The sequence below is a fragment of the Tripterygium wilfordii genome, chromosome 3 (genome assembly GCF_013401445.1).
Source record: "Tripterygium wilfordii isolate XIE 37 chromosome 3, ASM1340144v1, whole genome shotgun sequence".
NCBI lineage: Eukaryota > Viridiplantae > Streptophyta > Magnoliopsida > Celastrales > Celastraceae > Tripterygium > Tripterygium wilfordii.
Genome location: NC_052234.1, coordinates 10,078,647 through 10,095,262, shown reverse-complemented (window position 1 = coordinate 10,095,262; position 16,616 = coordinate 10,078,647). Strand labels below are relative to the sequence as shown.

The following is a 16,616-nucleotide window of genomic DNA, read 5'->3' as shown; positions in this document are numbered from 1 at the left end:
AATCATTAAAGTCCTGGAAAGACTTCTGCAAAAGTCATAAGTTTCTGATCAATCTTGATGTATTTGTCAAGATTTGGATGTTTCGCCATGCCGGAGACAATAATCTTTGCTCTGCTATCACTTCAGGGAGATCGGAATCGTCATCCTCACAAATAATATTCCAAAGAAACCAAGAGCCTCCAAGCCTGTATCATGGCATTATCGGAAAATGCAGTCGACCTTTTTCAAATAAATTGACAAAAAGTGATGTCACACTGCCTGCGCTCACCATCAACAAAAGACGCTCCAAAGGTTTTATAGAGCCTCTGTTGAAGAATAATGAGGGTGATCTGAAGAAGGAGTTTCAGGTCACAATGTTCAATGCTGCAGATGGGAATATTGAAGAGTTCTTGATGAATATCAAGGTCCGAGAATCTGGCCAGTATGTCCTCACTGATGGGTGGAGACACTTCTGCCGGACACATGAATCTATGATCCAAGAAAATGAATATGTTACACTATGGATGTTTTTGGATAACGAAGGCAAGAAGCTTTGCTCCATAATCACTTCAGGAAGAGTGATAAAAGAACACAATCTACCAGAATTCCCTCCAGTGGCATCACTGGATGGCCTTATTGGAAATTGCAGTAAACCTTTTGTGAAGAAGTAGACGATGAGTGATGTGAAACAAAATAGAGATAATCTCTACATTAGCAAAACAAATTTTGGTGGGTCTCTTAAGCATTTGCTGTATGAAGAAGAAAAATCGTCAGAGAGCATTCCGGTGACAGTCTACAATGCAGATGAGACGGGTTTTTCAGAGAAGAAGGATGTCCAAAAATCATGTTCTCACTCAAGGATGGAGGGACTTCCGCAGAAAGCACGATGAGATCAAAGATAAGGAATTTGTCATATGGATGTTTCGCAATAACGTAGACGAGAAGCTCTGCTTTGTCATCATTTCAAGGGGATTGATTACTGTTGCAGAGGCTGAACCAGAACTACTTGAGGGGGAAAATCAGGGAATGCAGTGAATGCATCTGCAATTGTGGTCTGAAATGCACTCTCATGGTAAAATCTGAAACTGGAATGACAAGTATGATGTTGAGGTTGAAGAACTGATGGTAGAATTTCTGTTTTTTGCTTTAATTGATAAGAATGAATTGTTGAGTAGAACTTGATGTTTAGCACTAATGTTGATTCATCACAACAATGATCATTGAATCCTAACTCTCTGGGATTACTTTTGCTGGAGAAACCCTTTCATTGTGTAAAAAAATTTGATTTGAAAACTCAAACACACGAATCTATTTTTCTTCTTCATTACTAGTAATGCTTGTTCATGGTGAAACTTGATGTAAACCTCTAATTCTCTTGGCCATTGACGTTTGAGCTTTGCTTTGAAAGGGTAATGTAACGGGCCATCGCATGGCTATGAATATTTGACAAGTTGAACCACCATATCTATCATCAGGAGGCTCACAGCGCCTGGCCAGCCGGCCCCTATTGACCCAAAAACATCACCACCACAAAACTTAAAATTCTCTCATTCCAAATCCGGAGCCATGTATAGATAAGGCACAGTGACTTGCCAAGCTAACGGGTAGAAACAGGGGTGAGGGAAGTCATCAGGTAATAGTTTCCAAAACCATCTAATGACTGGATTGGATCATATCTTCTTCATAAAATTTGATGAACTATACTATTCACTCATGAAAACAGGGCATTACCTCTACATCTGCATAACCAAAACATGACCATGCCCAGAAGTCAAAGAAGAAAAAACATACCTTGTAGATGCGGCTTAAACCTTGTATTAGGACGCAATGGCAAAAATGGAAAGCCATGTAGCACAGAAGCACCAAACTACTTATCAGTTCTGTGATAGCAGAAACAAAAAACTATTTCAACTTTCAAGATGCAGATAACACATCCCTCTCTCAACACTTTCACCCATAGCAAATTGATACAGTATATCAAATTAATATGTACGCTACCTATCAGATAAATGAGAGAAAGCTACAATCTTCCATATATTATAACCTATGGTTAGCTTAAGATCATGCCCAAAAACCCATGACACGTAATACAAAGACTGCATGACGCAATGAATCTTACAAAAACAACCTAATATCTTAGCTTGGAAAATACATGAAATCCTGCCCAAAAGAATACAATTGGAAGAAAAACCTTTCAATAAGCTTTGCGCAATAAGAAGCAGAAAATACGAACAAACACAAAACTGTATCCAACATTTCATGTTAGTCAACATGCTCCATCGTGGAGCACGTGAAAGATGAACACGTCGGGGTATAATCTCATTCCCAACAGATAATTATCATTACAACTTCAGTTTAAAAACATATATTTCCAACATCTTTCCTCACGAAGAGATAATGAAAATCCTGCCAACGGTAAGCAATTTGAAATGCTATTCAGTAGACAAAACAATTTCCATGTATTATTGAATTGACAAACATCAACACACTACATCAGCAAATATTGCAACATGTAAAGCATAATTAATTCCCCTCCTCTTACTACTAACCCACTCCCCTTTTATCACATTTGGCTTTGGCAAGCTAGTGTAGACCAAGACAAGTCTGATTCGGGGGAAAATAGCCAGCCAATACATGTTACCGTAGCTATTATCCAAAAACTGATAATATAGCTATCATAACTTCAAACTTTTATAATAACTACCTACAATCAGAGAGAGAAATACCATACAGAAAACTAAATACAACCATCGATTAAATCACATTCCATTTCCATGATTCAAATGCATCATAAAAACTAAGATCGAATTTCAGTCTCAAACATTATACGAGTCAATAACTAAGCATTGAATCTCCCAACTCAAGCAAAATTCCAAAACTTGTTGAAGATATAAATGTGAATGTGGAGAATAACATAACACAGATTGCTTCATAATTCTTTTAGAATTGAAAACTGAGTGATCGATAGAAACACAGCATTCCGACCTCTCAAAGCCAGTTATCCCTTCAATCTTGTGGAATTTCAACATCACCATCAGTAATCTCCTGCTGAAGATCCTTGGGGTCCTTCCCGTCGACCGTACAACCAACAGACACGCAAGTCCCCAAAATCTCCTTCACGGTCCCGCTCAAGTCCTTGGCCATGGATCTCGGCTTCATAACCTTGGCGATCTCGATCACGTCATCGAGAGAGATGTTCCCATTGTGCTTGATATTCTTAGTTTTCTTACGGTCTCTCTCCGGCTCCTTGAGGGCCTTGATGACTAGCGCCGCCGCAGACGGAACCACGGATACCTTAGCCTGACGGTTCTGGACGGTAAGCTTGACAGTGACTCTCAAACCCTTCCAGTCCTTAGCAGTTTCCTTGGCAATGTCTTCTCCGATCTTCTTTGGCGAAAGACCGAGCGGCCCAATCTTCGGAGCGAGGGAACTGGCAGCACCAACCTCGCCTCCGGTGACGCGGACGTAAACATCGACGACTTGAGAGGGGTCAAACTTTGGCGGCATGGTTAGGTCTCAGCTTCGGAGGCGCAGCGAAATGAGATGCAGCGACGGAGTTTGATTGCGTATATAAACTCGGTAGGGTTTTGCAGGTGATTCTGTGAAATGACATATATGTCCAACTGTTTTGGGTTTTCTGCAGGATTTTGATGTCCCGTTATTTAGGAAACGGGCCGGAGTTTACAAAAGTTTTGAGCTGTTTTGGGGCTTTATCTAGGCCCAAAACTTCAGCTTAGTTCAACCCAAACCCCGGTTCCTTCTTTTATTCTTCCAAGCTAAAGAAATTAAATGGGCTCACTATATTAAATGCAGCTGTAGCCTATTATTTAGGCCCAATAAAGCAGCATGAATTCATCAACCCAAGCCCAGCTTCTTAACCAAACTATTGCGATCTCTGTATAAAAATCTAGGGTTTGCCTTTTACTTCGTCGCCGCTGCTTCTTTGTATTTCGGAGCTCTCAGAACCCTCGTCTCCGTCGAAGAACTTAAGCAATCATGGGGTATGATTCCTTCACTAGATATATCTTGGCCTATGTGAACTTTGCTTATTCGCATGTGTGTAGCGCATATGATGCACTGTTTCTTTATGTCTGGTAGTCTTGGATTTGTGTTAATTTTCTGGAGTTATTTGGTTGGAGGTTGTTGTAAGAAATGTTATGTATTTTTGTTTGGTGAGCGAAGCTCTCGATAATTTAGCTGTACTTGGCTCAGGTCGGGAGGAAACTTTCGATTTAACTTACTTCCATTTTTTTTTTCTGCGCATCCGAATGCCGTTTCATTTTAATTGGAATAGAATAAAGAGTTATAGTTGATTGATGGGAGAAAGCCTTCAGTATTTTAAATCCAGTAATAAATTCTACATGGACCGATTTGTAAGAACTGCTTTCATATGCATTGCTAGATTTTTTGCCTTCCACTTTATATTTGTTCTAATTGAATTCTCGAGTTTGCAATGGTGTCTGGAATTGTTTCTTTATCAATTTTGTCATACATGATATATGTTTGGATGTCCTTGAATGTTATCCTCTAATGGGGCTGCATTAGTTACATATAAAATGTTAGTTTACATACAAGATATTGAATAATATTTTTATACCCCTTTGTAAGCGTCGTTCCAGTAATCAACTAGTGATGTAGCCAACGAGCATCTGTCCTTGAGTTAATTGGAGATTCTATGTCTCATGAAATATATAGTTTTTTGTTTTAAGTTGGTTTGCGGCAAAGTCATTAGACTGATAGGGAAGACTTGGGAACTGATATTTGAGGCCGTATCATTCTAAGTTACAGTTGCTCAGCTCGCATTTGTTTGATCTACAACCACTAGATAGTTTTTTTTTTTAAAGTTTTCCTTTAGTTGATTTTGTTGCCAATAAATTGCCTTCATATGACAGGAAGACACGTGGTATGGGAGCTGGTCGCAAGCTCAAGTCGCACCGCAGAAGGCAAAGGTGGGCTGACAAGGCATACAAGAAATCCAATCTTGGCAATGAATGGAAGAAGCCATTTGCTGGGTCTTCGCACGCAAAAGGCATTGTCCTTGAGAAGATGTGAGACCTTATTTGATGTTTCTGTCTTTGCTTCAACTTGTTTAGCTATAAGTTTAATATGACCTGTTGAAATTTAATATTAACTCACAATAACTGTTTTTGAATGTGCAGTGGTATTGAGGCTAAGCAGCCAAACTCTGCTATTAGAAAATGTGCTAGAGTTCAACTAATCAAAAATGGGAAGAAGATTGCTGCATTTGTTCCCAATGATGGTTGCTTGAACTACATTGAAGAGAATGTAACTAACAAAATACAATCTGTCATAAAATTTGACCGTTTTAGTTTTCTGTTGAGTTTATACTTATTTTGAGGTAAAATATGTGGATGTAGGATGAGGTGTTGATTGCTGGATTTGGACGTAAAGGCCATGCTGTTGGTGATATTCCCGGTGTACGATTCAAGGTTGTGAAGGTGTCTGGTGTTTCACTTCTTGCTCTCTTCAAGGAGAAGAAGGAGAAGCCTAGATCTTAAATAAGCAATGGAGAAGTTATTCTCATAGTTTTGAAAGACTTTGAATGTTGCTTGTTTGCTGATGAGATTATTTTATTTCCAATTAGTATATTGGATCTTCGGATTATTTCCTTTAATAGATTGCCAATTTTGGGGTTTGCAAGTGAACTGCCCACTCTCTCTCTCACGGCTTATATGATGATTAAAAATTTAAAATTCGCATTGCTTGGATTCAGGATATCTATGTTTTACTATTTTGAAATTTTTTCGTTATACCTATCTGTCTTTTCTGGTCCTTGGATAGACTTTTGTTCTGCACTTTTGCTAAATAAATCTGAAATATGATTGATTACATTGGGATTTTTTAAAAGCCAGTGACTAAATTGAATTGTCCATAATTTGTAGTGACCAAAAGTAATGGGTGGTGGTCATGATTTTTTAGTGATCACAAGTAATGTTTCGCCAAGAAAGGAACCATGGATCTGCTAATGCATAAACCATTCTGTATTAATACTAAATTCAGTTTCCTTTCCTATGAAGGTGACCTGATCTGAAACAAAATCAACATAGTAAAAACAGGCATTTCATGTAAAATATGGAATCTTTGCCATTGATGAGGAAGAATTTTATAAAAAATTTGCAAATAAAACACATTATTAATACATAAAATTAAGCATAAAATATGTGCTTAGAAAGACTTGCAGCGAGTGAGTGGTCAAAAATAATTTCAGATACAATTTGACATGACAATTCCAGGGCAGGCAATGCCAATAGTAAACTAGGTCACCTTCAGATTCCTGTGGGACACACATTCCCTCTTGCCAGCTCTAACTCCATAACATATATGGCCACTACAAAAGAAAAAGAAAGAAGAAAAAAAGTAAACCTATAACATATATGAAGTAGAAAACGTTTTTCAAAGTGGCCACTACAAAAGAAAAAGAAAAGGTCCAGTGACAAAGAATGGAGTGTTCAAGAAAGATAATGAGCTTAACTTCTGCAATGCGGAAAAGTAAGGTAGTTTGCAATGAAACAAGCTCACAATGACCATCATGGGTTTGAAGTTGCCAGTGCCTAGACAAAATCTAATATGGCAACCAACCTTTAACTTTGTTTTCTAGATTAGTCTACACAAGCATATTTGAGAAAATGCAAACTCACGTACCGATGAGAAAAACTGCAACTAGAATGTCACAGCATCTTTAGCTGTCGTTTCCACGTCGGCCACTATCAATCCTGACGAAGCATCGAATGATCCATTCTGATTGCATAAAGAATCCTTTGCTGCAAGAGGTGTCCTAACATTGGCCATAATTTCGGTGGTTCTTGGTGATTTTGACAACTCTTGCATAGAGTTATCCATGCTGCTTAGATAAACTTGATCAGGAGAAAGGGAATCAGTTATTAATTCTTCATGATTGTCCACACTGATCCTCAAAGCTCCAACTAGTTTGCACAAACCATCAACTTGATCCTCAAGACAAGCTTTTTCTGAATCATTCTTCGCACAACTTTGGCAACATATTGCACCTTCATCAGCATTATGAGGTGAGGGCACCTTCTCAGTGTCACAAATGGAACTTGGACCACCAGAAATATCAGCTCCCTCGTTGATAGGGCTATTATGGATATTATTGACATGGTTAACATCCTTGCTATCCATCTGTAGTGCAATATTCAGAGCATCTAGGCTGCTATCCGTTTCCAAAGGTACCACTTTTATGGCAATGTCACATCCTTTAGATCCACCTACCTCAGTTATCAACTTGCTATCTTCACTTTCGGATGTTGTTGGCAACTTTGAGAACTCTTGAATAGTGTTATCTTTACTGCTTATATTAACTCGATCGGGAGAAATAGAATGACTGGTTAACTCTTCATGATTGTCCATATTGATATTCAAAGCTCCAACTTGATTACTCAAACCAAAAACTTGATCTTCAAGATGAGCTTTTTCTGAATCATTACCTTCATCCCCTTTATGAGGTGGGTTTACCTTCTCAGTATCACAAATGGAACTTCGACAACCAGCCACATCAGCTCCCCCATTGGTAGCGGTAATCTGGATATTACTGACAAAGGTTACACCCTTGCAATCCGCCTGTAATGCATTGTTTAGAACATCTAGGCTGCCATCCTTTTCTAAATATACGTCATCTATAACCATATCACATCCTTTAGATCCACCTACCTCGGTTGTCAACTTGCTATCTTTACTAGTTCTGGGAGATATTTTCGCCTGAATTTTTGGAGACAAGAGAGGACTACCTCTGACATTTCTTTTAGCTGTAGGGACTTTGAAGCATTCCTGAAGAGGTGAACGAGAACCATGCTTTATGCTCAAGGAAGTTTGCCGAGCATCAGGTTTGGTTCTCACAACTTCTGATTTAACTCTGCCAGGTTGAATCTTTCCAATCTTTGCCGAACTTGAGTTGACACTTTCTGCTTCTGTTTTAGGAAAGCCAGTGGGAGAGCCAGAATGAGAGCGCATGCTTCCACTGGGAGTGCGCGCTGCTGATTTCATCTGCATAACACAAATAAAACAAGTATAAAATTAGCAGGTTAAAAATCTCAGGAAATAATAATAACAACAAAATAGGGGAAAGGCAACAAATATGGAGGTGATTTTCCCAGCATATATATTTCTCCATATTTGGTGCAAGCATCTTCCAGGAAACCTTTCCAGTCCATCTATTATTTTGAGGACCCATTTTGCCTCCTGTTGCCAGAAAATTTGTTTCTATTTCATTCATGCAATGAAAAGGAAAATCACTACTGACCCCATCAAAGAAGCCCATTTTTGGTGATGGCATTCGAAGGCCTGTGGGTTTTGTTGAAGCTGGTTGAACAAGTCCACCAGTTCCTCTTGAAGCTTTCTTTAAACAATCATCCATGGAACCAGAACTCTGAGAATCAAGGCCATCTGAGCCTTGATCATTCAAGCAATTTTGAGCATTTGAACCAGGAAGAGTATCACCACCAGCAGAGGCTTGTTTTCCACTTCTAGTGTCAAGGCTAGTTCTTGAAATGTTAGACCTTTGATTGGCAGCATGTGATGAAGATGATTCTGAGGACCATTCGCTGATAGAGCTAGCAGGTGATATGCTAGAAGAGAGTTGGTTTACAGACGTCAAATACGATGAAAGACGTGAGGTTCCCAACTGATTCTTCTTTTTTGAAGCAATTCTTGATGGACTTTCAGTGGTCCGATCATGGGTAGAAGAATTACGAGTTCCGGGGTCATTTTTTCTTTTCACTGACTTCAAAGAAGATTTACCGCTGCTGTCTGAGGAAGTACTTCCAGCGCTATCTATTGAGGAACGTAACGTTTTTAGCACTGTTCTCGATGCTGCTGACGAATTGGCCCTAGATTTCAGTGGCGGTCTAGGCTTAGGCACTCCATTTCTTAAACCACCAGAAGCAGGTTGCCTCAATGTTGGAGCCCCTCTCACGGCAGCTAAATAAATTGACGGACAGTCAACTACATCTGAAAAAATACTAAAAGCAACACAGTCGTCTACAAGAAAGATAAGTGCACAACTGGATTTCAAATTACCAGTGGAAGCTTTTGCTTTATCTTTGTCTGTTTCGAGATTGTTAGTGCTCAAGGAAGCTCTCTTGGTTGATACTATTGAGATAGGAGTAACCCTTCCCACCATCTTTGGTGGCTTACAAAACTCGCCAGCCTGTAAAACATGATTGTTGAACATCAGTGTCAAAATTTAAAACTATGATGCCATACCACATCTGTAGCTTGCCTATATAATAGCCATTAAACTGCAGGAAGAAGATTTATTTATTGCATAAATTCAATAAAAATGTATAAAGTTAAATCAGCTTGAGATCAAAAAACAGAGACTGCCTGACATGTTAAACACTATCAAATTCCTAGTGTATCCATGATAGTTACTCGTATACGGTATACCACAGCATAACTATCACAGAACATTGAGTTACATAACGAAAAATAATGGGAGCAAGAAACTGGAACCTGTTTTGTTGTTTTCCCTACACCATGCATTCCCATATTTTGCTTCTTGGCAGCAACTGTGATTTTCTGAAGTTGAAGAAAAATTGTTTAGGACAGGTACAAAATTTAGAAACATCACATAAAACTCAAATCAGCTGAACAAACCTTATCTTGAGAAGGAAGGCTCCCTTTCTTTGAAGCTGAGAGAAAATTTACTGTGAGTTTGGGAGAAGATCGGTAAAAGTACACAGCAAAGATTGAATGATTTAATATCTCAAGAAAGATGGGATGGTAAACTTTCCAAATATATAGAAATGTTCATAAGAAAGAGAGCAAGAGTGTGCAATGTTAAGTATATTTTTACCCAATCCTCACATCATGTAAAAGATCTAAGCATTAATTTGAAGTATTCTACCAGATGGATATTGTGCAGGATTAAAAAAAACAGAGAGTATATTTCTGGCATTTACATTTCCTCACAAACTTTTATGATTAAGTCCATCTAAGGAAAAATAAACGAATACATAAACAGTGTGGATCATCTTTTCAAAGTCTGTAAAAAGAACCTGTTGTATTTTGCCTAAAGTAGTGGAGAAAAATGCAAGAGGATATTCAGTACAGATGGTGATGTCTGAGGAGCAGTTGGTGTCACCAATTGTAGCAATGAATGCAGAATTTAGTAGCTTGATACAAAGATTGTTGCAAGTAGTTGTAGGAGGGAGGGGTGGCAGCAGCGAGAATAGAAGATGAATTCGTCAATTGTAATTACACGACAAGAGTTTGCTGACGCAGTACATTTGTGACCCAAAATTGTCAAGATTTTTCAATTTTAAAATTTCTCTTTGGCCAGGAATTCCTTTTGCATCTCAACAGAATCTCATGCAATTCCACTAGACTGCGACAATTGTCTTCTTTCCGATATCAAGAGGAGAAATATAAAAAGTACTTACCAGGAAGGTCTGAAGCTTCTGTTCCTCCTGATCCCCCTTTACTGCTTAAATTTGTTGTGTTCTTAACTTTGCTGGATTTCTGGATGGAAGCTCTGATGTCTTCAAATAAATCACCCTCAAGATTTTCTAGTGTCAAACTATCACTTTCTATTGTAGATAATGATTCTGTGGACCGATGCATTTCCTCTTGAATTCCAGGTAATGCTTGTTTTTCACCCTTTTCTGTGCCCCGAATCATGCTAGATAATTCCTCAGGTTCCAGAAAACCTGAACCCCCAGAAATTATGTCCATAATTGGAAAAAAATAAAAAGAGCGAACCAAGTACCAATAATGAAAATGTAAATAAAAGCACACCTGCGCTTGTGAAGAAAGCACTGTCCCAGGCTAAACTTTTTCGCAAGTTGTACTTCCCACTTTTCCTTGTCATTTCCGGTGATTGTGATTGAGGTACTTGTTCCCCTGAAGGCTCTTCATGGTATGCTACTGAGTTATCTACATTGTTGGCATCCACAACTTCCAAAAATTCAACCCGACGATTTCCTGAGCATTGCAATTACCAAATCAGAAGAAAAGAAAGGGAAAAAAAAACGACCACGCAATCATGGGATCAATAAATGAGATGAAAAAAAATTCTGATTACCGAACAATTGATTCGTAAAAGCAAATACAGCAAACAGGGAGATGATTATGTTATGCAGAGGCAATCCTTACATAACAAAAAGATACATTGATACTCCATTACCGTGCCAGTTTGCCTGATATTAAACACGAGTAGATGGCTAAAGGACCACCTCTGACACCAAAACCACATGGTCGGCATAAATATACTGAATTTCATGCGTTGAGAAAGGTAAGGTGCAACAAACTAAGGGCCAATATGGATCCTAATTAGCAAACATCATCAAGTGACAGAATTCTCTACCCCTTATTTTTCTCCCACAGGCCACTGATGGTAGTAGTATTCGTTCCTTGAACAATACTAGGGATACCAGAAATCATTTCAAGCTCTCCAATCAATAAATAATGAATGACTGACTGCAACTAACTCCAGTGCCAATTATTAGCTAGGGGATGAGTTACATTCTCAAAAATTTACTGAAAAAAAAAAACGTTTTAGTTTTAGTCCCAGTCAAGGAGATTATTACGGTTTAGCTCACATCTATAGCATGCCCAGTTAGAGACATTTTGCAGTGTATATGTAGATCCATGTTCGTGAGTTTAATCATAACAAAGGGGCTCAAACTCGACACCAGTTTCTGTTTGAATCCAAGCAAAACCATACGAACAGAATAATGATACAAATCTAAAGCCCCCGTATCAATTGAAACCTAATAAAAATAATTCAATGCCTTGTTTCTACTAGTAACCAAGTGTACGATAGACAACGCCATTCAGCTTCATATCACAATTAAATGCAAAAAAGAATCCAATGGTATCTCACAAAGTAACCCTGAAAAAACCCTTCACTGAAATGTTTAAGAAAACAAATCGAATAGCTAAGAACCTGAGGATTGCAGATGCTGCGGATCACGAGCAGGGAAATTGTTGATGAGAAAATCGTCCTCGCACGAGATGTCGATGAGACTAAACCCATTCACTTCGAGATCGATGTTTTCCACAGAATCTTCCATCTGATGAAATGAAATTCACAGATCGAACCAAAATTAGGTTATCGAAGGAGGAGAGAGTGGGCTGATGGTTTCTGCGGAAGACGAGAAGGAAGGGCGAGGGGGAGAGGTTTTTCAAATTTTGGAGAACAGGCGGCCTAAAATTGAAATAAAAAAAAAAAATTAACGAGAGAACTTTTGCGATTGGTAGTAGAAAGATGGATTGGGCGCGTCTGGGTATTGCACCTTGACCGAGGTGAAGCCACGTATTCATGAGCACCGCTGGTAGGTCCTGATTGAAGGCGACGTGGAAGATTTGGATTTTCGAACGTTGTATTTTAACCTAATTGTTAATTTTTTTATCAAAATTGAATCTGGTAAATAAATTGTGTTTTTTTTTTCAATAATTTGCATTTTAACTGGTTTTTTTTTATAATTGCCTTTTAATTACCTGAGATACATTTCATTACATAAGAGTGGGGTGGCAAAAAAATCGATTTCGGATCAGACAACATCATGTGTTTACAAAATATTTATATATTCAAACCCTAATTTATATTGGACCCTAAAAGATATACTTAATTGACCACACCCAGATTGGTTTAAATCCATCCAAATTAATTAGACAATAATTTAATTCAGGTTAGAGTTATGATAACTAAATTGGACAATAGTTATGTGTTTGGACCCGTACCCAGTTTTAAATTGGACAAAAAATTTATGTTTGGACCCAGATTTCAGACATATAATCCAAACTTGGTTTAATCTGGGTCAAATAAATTCGATCATCCTAACATGATGAAATTTTGTCACCTCGGCATAAAAGCCCCTTTTAGGTTATAGCCCGAAATCGGGCCTGAAAGGCTGTTAAAGGTTAAAGCGATGGGCCAGAAAAAGCAGGCCTGGTGATTGAAGGCCCATGGTCAGCTGTCGTAGGGCACATATCAGCAGAGCGAAAAGGCACCCCTTTAAGAGAGAAGGCGTCAAATGTGACCAGAAAATCCAAGCTTCAGCAGGTTCTAAAGACTTGATAAGAATGCCATACAGAGTGTAGAGAAAAAAAGAAAAAAAAAATCTGCACCCAATTAACAGAAATTCAGAAATGCAAAACATCTGGTAATGGAAATTTTGGAATGGTAAGATATATTGATTAGCCTGCTTTCTAAATATTTTTCACATCAATTACTAAACTGTTCAATCCTAGTGCCGCACAGCATATCAAATTAGGTCACTAAAAAACCTACCAATTATATGACCCAAGAACCACAAAAAAAAAAGAAGGAAAAGATCACTGCAAAATAAGCTAAAAGCAATATATGATGATCATTATCCCAAAAGACTTCAATTTTCATTTTCTTCCACAGATGTTGAACCTTTTTTGATTTGCCTTTTTATACTGCCAGAAGCTTTACTTGCTGTTGACTGCATATACTTTAGGCGGTAACTGACGAGTGATGGTCCGAAAATGCTGTACTTCCCAGCACTGCTGAAAGCTGTTTCTGCATCAGCGCGCCTCTTGAAAACCACTTTGGCGCGGCTACTCTTCCTCAGCACTTGAGTCTCTGATTCCCTCAAAGGGCCATATTGGCCAAATATATTGTTCAGATTTGCTTCAGAAGGAACAGAATCAATGTCAGTGAAGTTGAGGATTAGAGCTGTGGGAGAGAGATCTTCACCACAGCTATTTTCCACACGGTTCAATGGCCCTGATGATCCCAAATCACGAGTCCCACCACCAGTACACTGTTTAGAATCCAAGTCGGGACTTGATTGAACAGTTGCTTGTAATTCAATTGCAGAACTACACTTCTCACTAGGAGTTTTAGGCAGGAAATCACCAGCTTCGGTCTGATTCTCAGGTTGCGGTGGCTCTTCTGGCATACTTTGAACAATCCTAACAGGCCAATAAGAGTCTTTGATACCCTCCAACTCAGAAGTTTCACAAATTCCCGAATTCTTTGAGTCTTTTTCAGTGTCATTACCACACACTTCTAGCTCCAATTGTTTGTCATTCTCCGGGTTGATACACTCTGGGCTAACAGAGTCACAGAACTCCATGAAGAAACTAATGCCTGATGTCAAGAATCTGTATCCGTTCATTGGATCTTGAGCAGCTAAACGGAGCTGCGATAGCATCTCCTCAGGTGAGCAATCCTTTATCAGAATTAGTCTTTCACTATACGATTTCCCAGAGAGAACTTTTTCTATGCTTTTTTTCTTCATCGCAGTTTTTCTTGATGTCCCATCACCATTTTTGTGTATCGGAGTTGAGCCATTCAGTTGACTGGCAACCCTAAGGATACTCTTTCCAACTCGGAAAGTTTCCCTAGGCTGTGGAGACTTGTTATCATTCACTTTCGACAAATAACTTGGCACACGTTTCTCTTCTAAATCATCGGAAGTAGAATCAACTGACTTGCGTTTCCTACCAGACTTCGCAGAGCTCACTTTATAACCACTGCTTATCTCTGATCCACGTTCACCATGTGACATATGCATTTGCCTCCCTGCCATCAAGTCTGATAAGTTCTTCCTTTTTTTGGTGGTATGCATACCATCCTCAGAGGTAAGCTTACGTTTAGAAGAAACACCCTTTGGCCTCATTGACTCTTCCATCCCAGGGAGCTGTTCATCTTCTTTAAATTTGGAAGCAGCAGTTTCAACCACTTCACTATCATATTTAACTTCTCCTGATAGGGAGGTCTCTACATCGCTCTCCCATGACCTACCGAGCACAGTGAATTCCGGCAACTGGCAATAACCCTTCAGACGATAAAACGCTGACACTTGGGCTTGTGCAATTACAAATTCCAGCCTGTCAAACTCAGCAAATGGTGACAGTGCCATCGCTCTTATACGCTCCAGAAGTTTCACGGGCTCTAAAGAAGCTACACTTGGCAAACTGTCCCCACCGTCTCTCCTTGATTCCTCTCGAATTCCAGTGTTAACTATCTGAGTTCTGAACTTAGAATATGATTCCTCAGATAAACACGGACATGCGAGCCCAGACTCCACACGTCTAGCAACCTCATCCAAAGCACAATCAATAGCGCTGAGGAAACTTTCCATATTGCTCTGCTTCTCCATTTGTGGAAAGTAGGACCAGAAGGGCTTTATTTTCGACACATCATTCCAAGCAAAGGTTTGATCCCCAAAAAATGCTATCAAATAACTGTCATTCTTGAAATACTTCTTCGCCTTCTTTGATGCAGCTGAAGGATTAAATATCTGTCCTGGCCACCAAGGATGGCTCCTCACTTTACCCCATACCAGATCATAGAATTGGAATTTGACTTCTGATGAAGCAAATTGAACATTAGACTCATCCGGTCCATTGCCATCCGCACTCTTACATGAATTCAAATCTACAACGAGATTAAACGGATTAAAATCATCCCTATCATTTTGAGAGACCATTGGGTCTGGAGCATTAAGGGACATAACCTGATCATCAACTACATCGACCCGTTTATCAATTTCCATCTCCTCATTTTGCAGTCCATCAGAAGCTACAACTTCACTGGTATTTGTGACATGTAGTTCCCCCACATTGTCAGGAGAATACTCCAACACATGGGCATTCTGCACTTTGATTGAATCCCCAATGGAGCTTGAATACACAGAAGCACAAGCCCCTCCTGTCAATAGCCCCTCAAGCTGACAAGAATTCACGATATGGGCCTCTTCCTCTTCCACCTCACCATCTATTCCATCTACCTCGCCATATATTCCAGGCTTTCTATCTACAGCAGCATCACGTACTTCTGCAAACCCCTTATCTACAGATCCTATTTCCGATTCCATATCAAACCCTCTAACAGGGGACTTAGTTTTCCCCACTACACTCTCCTCTACCTCACCATCAATTCCAGGCTCTACATCTCCATTAACACCGCCCATTTTTGCATCACTCCCCTCATCTAACGTTCCGGCTTCGGTTTCCATATCAAACCCTCTAACAAGAGACACAATATTGCCCTCTAAACCACCACCACCCAGTTCATCAGCCACTGCCTCACGCCTCACTTCCTCATCATTAACCGCATGAGAATCCCTACTTTTCTCATAACCCAGTTCCGCTAGGTTTCCGATAACAGAGACACCGACGCCAGCACTCGGTTCCGATACATTGAACCCATTAGCATCAGTTTCTGGTTCAACCGGAAGAGCCTCGGAGTTCAAATCGATGTGATCAAGGTTTGCAGACATCAAAAAAATCCTAATATATGACCTGTTTCTCCAACACTACTGTAACAAGACCTAGATATCAAATATTTACGAAGAAAATCCAGTGAAAGGGATATGGAATGCACCTTTGATGCCCCCAATCGGCGAGATTGACTGGCTTTAATGCACAAAATCCCTCTCTTCCCGATATTTGCAGATTCGGAAATTAATTTGATGATTTTTCAGTGAGAGCGAGGGAGTTGCGTGAGAAAAGGCGTGACTTGAGATACGGCGGCGTAGTCTCAGAAACGGTGTTTTCGTTTCAAGTAACACGTGGCGGAAATCAATGGCCTGATTGTTCTTAGGTGTTATGATTGTGGAGCTTGCGACCGGTGGTTATTGTACAGCCTTATCAATGCTCAACGTGTGAACGATAAGCACGAT

At 39.4% G+C, this 16,616-nt stretch overlaps 4 protein-coding genes across 5 annotated transcripts; 1 reads left to right on the top strand and 3 right to left on the bottom strand.

Annotated features, from left to right (window-relative positions):
* Positions 1-1,622: 1,622 nt before the first annotated feature.
* LOC119995694 (60S ribosomal protein L12-like) lies at positions 1,623-3,544 on the bottom strand. The gene is made up of 2 exons (XM_038842198.1): positions 2,965-3,544; positions 1,623-1,859 (listed from the first exon to the last, which is right to left on the bottom strand). Exon 1 carries the CDS (start codon positions 3,484-3,486, stop codon positions 2,986-2,988), a length of 501 nt encoding a protein of 166 aa, XP_038698126.1. The 5' UTR covers positions 3,487-3,544; the 3' UTR covers positions 1,623-1,859; positions 2,965-2,985.
* A 308-nt stretch (positions 3,545-3,852) lies between these two features.
* LOC119995137 (40S ribosomal protein S23) lies at positions 3,853-5,658 on the top strand. Its single transcript, XM_038841536.1, has 4 exons — positions 3,853-3,980; positions 4,872-5,027; positions 5,139-5,265; positions 5,358-5,658. Exons 1-4 carry the CDS (start codon positions 3,976-3,978, stop codon positions 5,496-5,498), a joined length of 429 nt encoding a protein of 142 aa, XP_038697464.1. The 5' UTR covers positions 3,853-3,975; the 3' UTR covers positions 5,499-5,658.
* Positions 5,659-6,089: 431 nt separating this feature from the next.
* Positions 6,090-12,216, bottom strand: LOC119995494. Of its 2 annotated transcripts, none has more exons than XM_038842010.1 (9): positions 11,903-12,216; positions 10,753-10,938; positions 10,398-10,664; positions 9,613-9,662; positions 9,469-9,534; positions 9,034-9,163; positions 8,258-8,934; positions 6,643-8,001; positions 6,090-6,328 (listed from the first exon to the last, which is right to left on the bottom strand). In XM_038842010.1, the coding sequence occupies exons 1-8, from the start codon at positions 12,027-12,029 to the stop codon at positions 6,661-6,663; spliced, it is 2,844 nt and encodes a 947-aa protein (XP_038697938.1). In that variant the 5' UTR covers positions 12,030-12,216; the 3' UTR covers positions 6,090-6,328; positions 6,643-6,660. The 2 variants fall into 2 exon arrangements, with proteins under 2 accessions (XP_038697938.1, XP_038697939.1); XM_038842011.1 differs by having other exon boundaries at positions 9,613-9,647.
* A 903-nt stretch (positions 12,217-13,119) lies between these two features.
* LOC119995002 lies at positions 13,120-16,518 on the bottom strand. Its single transcript, XM_038841358.1, has one exon. It carries the CDS (start codon positions 16,212-16,214, stop codon positions 13,347-13,349), a length of 2,868 nt encoding a protein of 955 aa, XP_038697286.1. The 5' UTR covers positions 16,215-16,518; the 3' UTR covers positions 13,120-13,346.
* Positions 16,519-16,616: the final 98 nt, after the last annotated feature.

What these genes read in the sequence shown, in the direction of transcription:
- LOC119995694 (XM_038842198.1), bottom strand. Translation starts at nt 3,486, where the DNA reads ATGCCGCCAAAGTTTGACCCCTCTCAAGTCGTCGATGTTTACGTCCGC.
- LOC119995137 (XM_038841536.1), top strand. An exon ending in GGCATTGTCCTTGAGAAGAT is followed by an intron (nt 5,028 to 5,138) that starts GTGAGACCTTAT and finishes TTGAATGTGCAG; the next exon opens with TGGTATTGAGGCTAAGCAGC. An exon ending in TGAACTACATTGAAGAGAAT is followed by an intron (nt 5,266 to 5,357) that starts GTAACTAACAAA and finishes ATGTGGATGTAG; the next exon opens with GATGAGGTGTTGATTGCTGG.
- LOC119995494 (XM_038842010.1), bottom strand. Translation starts at nt 12,029, where the DNA reads ATGGAAGATTCTGTGGAAAACATCGATCTCGAAGTGAATGGGTTTAGT. An exon ending in TAGGGAAAACAACAAAACAG is followed by an intron (nt 9,164 to 9,468) that starts GTTCCAGTTTCT and finishes CATGTTTTACAG; the next exon opens with GCTGGCGAGTTTTGTAAGCC. An exon ending in TAAAGCAAAAGCTTCCACTG is followed by an intron (nt 8,935 to 9,033) that starts GTAATTTGAAAT and finishes CAATTTATTTAG; the next exon opens with CTGCCGTGAGAGGGGCTCCA.
- LOC119995002 (XM_038841358.1), bottom strand. Translation starts at nt 16,214, where the DNA reads ATGTCTGCAAACCTTGATCACATCGATTTGAACTCCGAGGCTCTTCCG.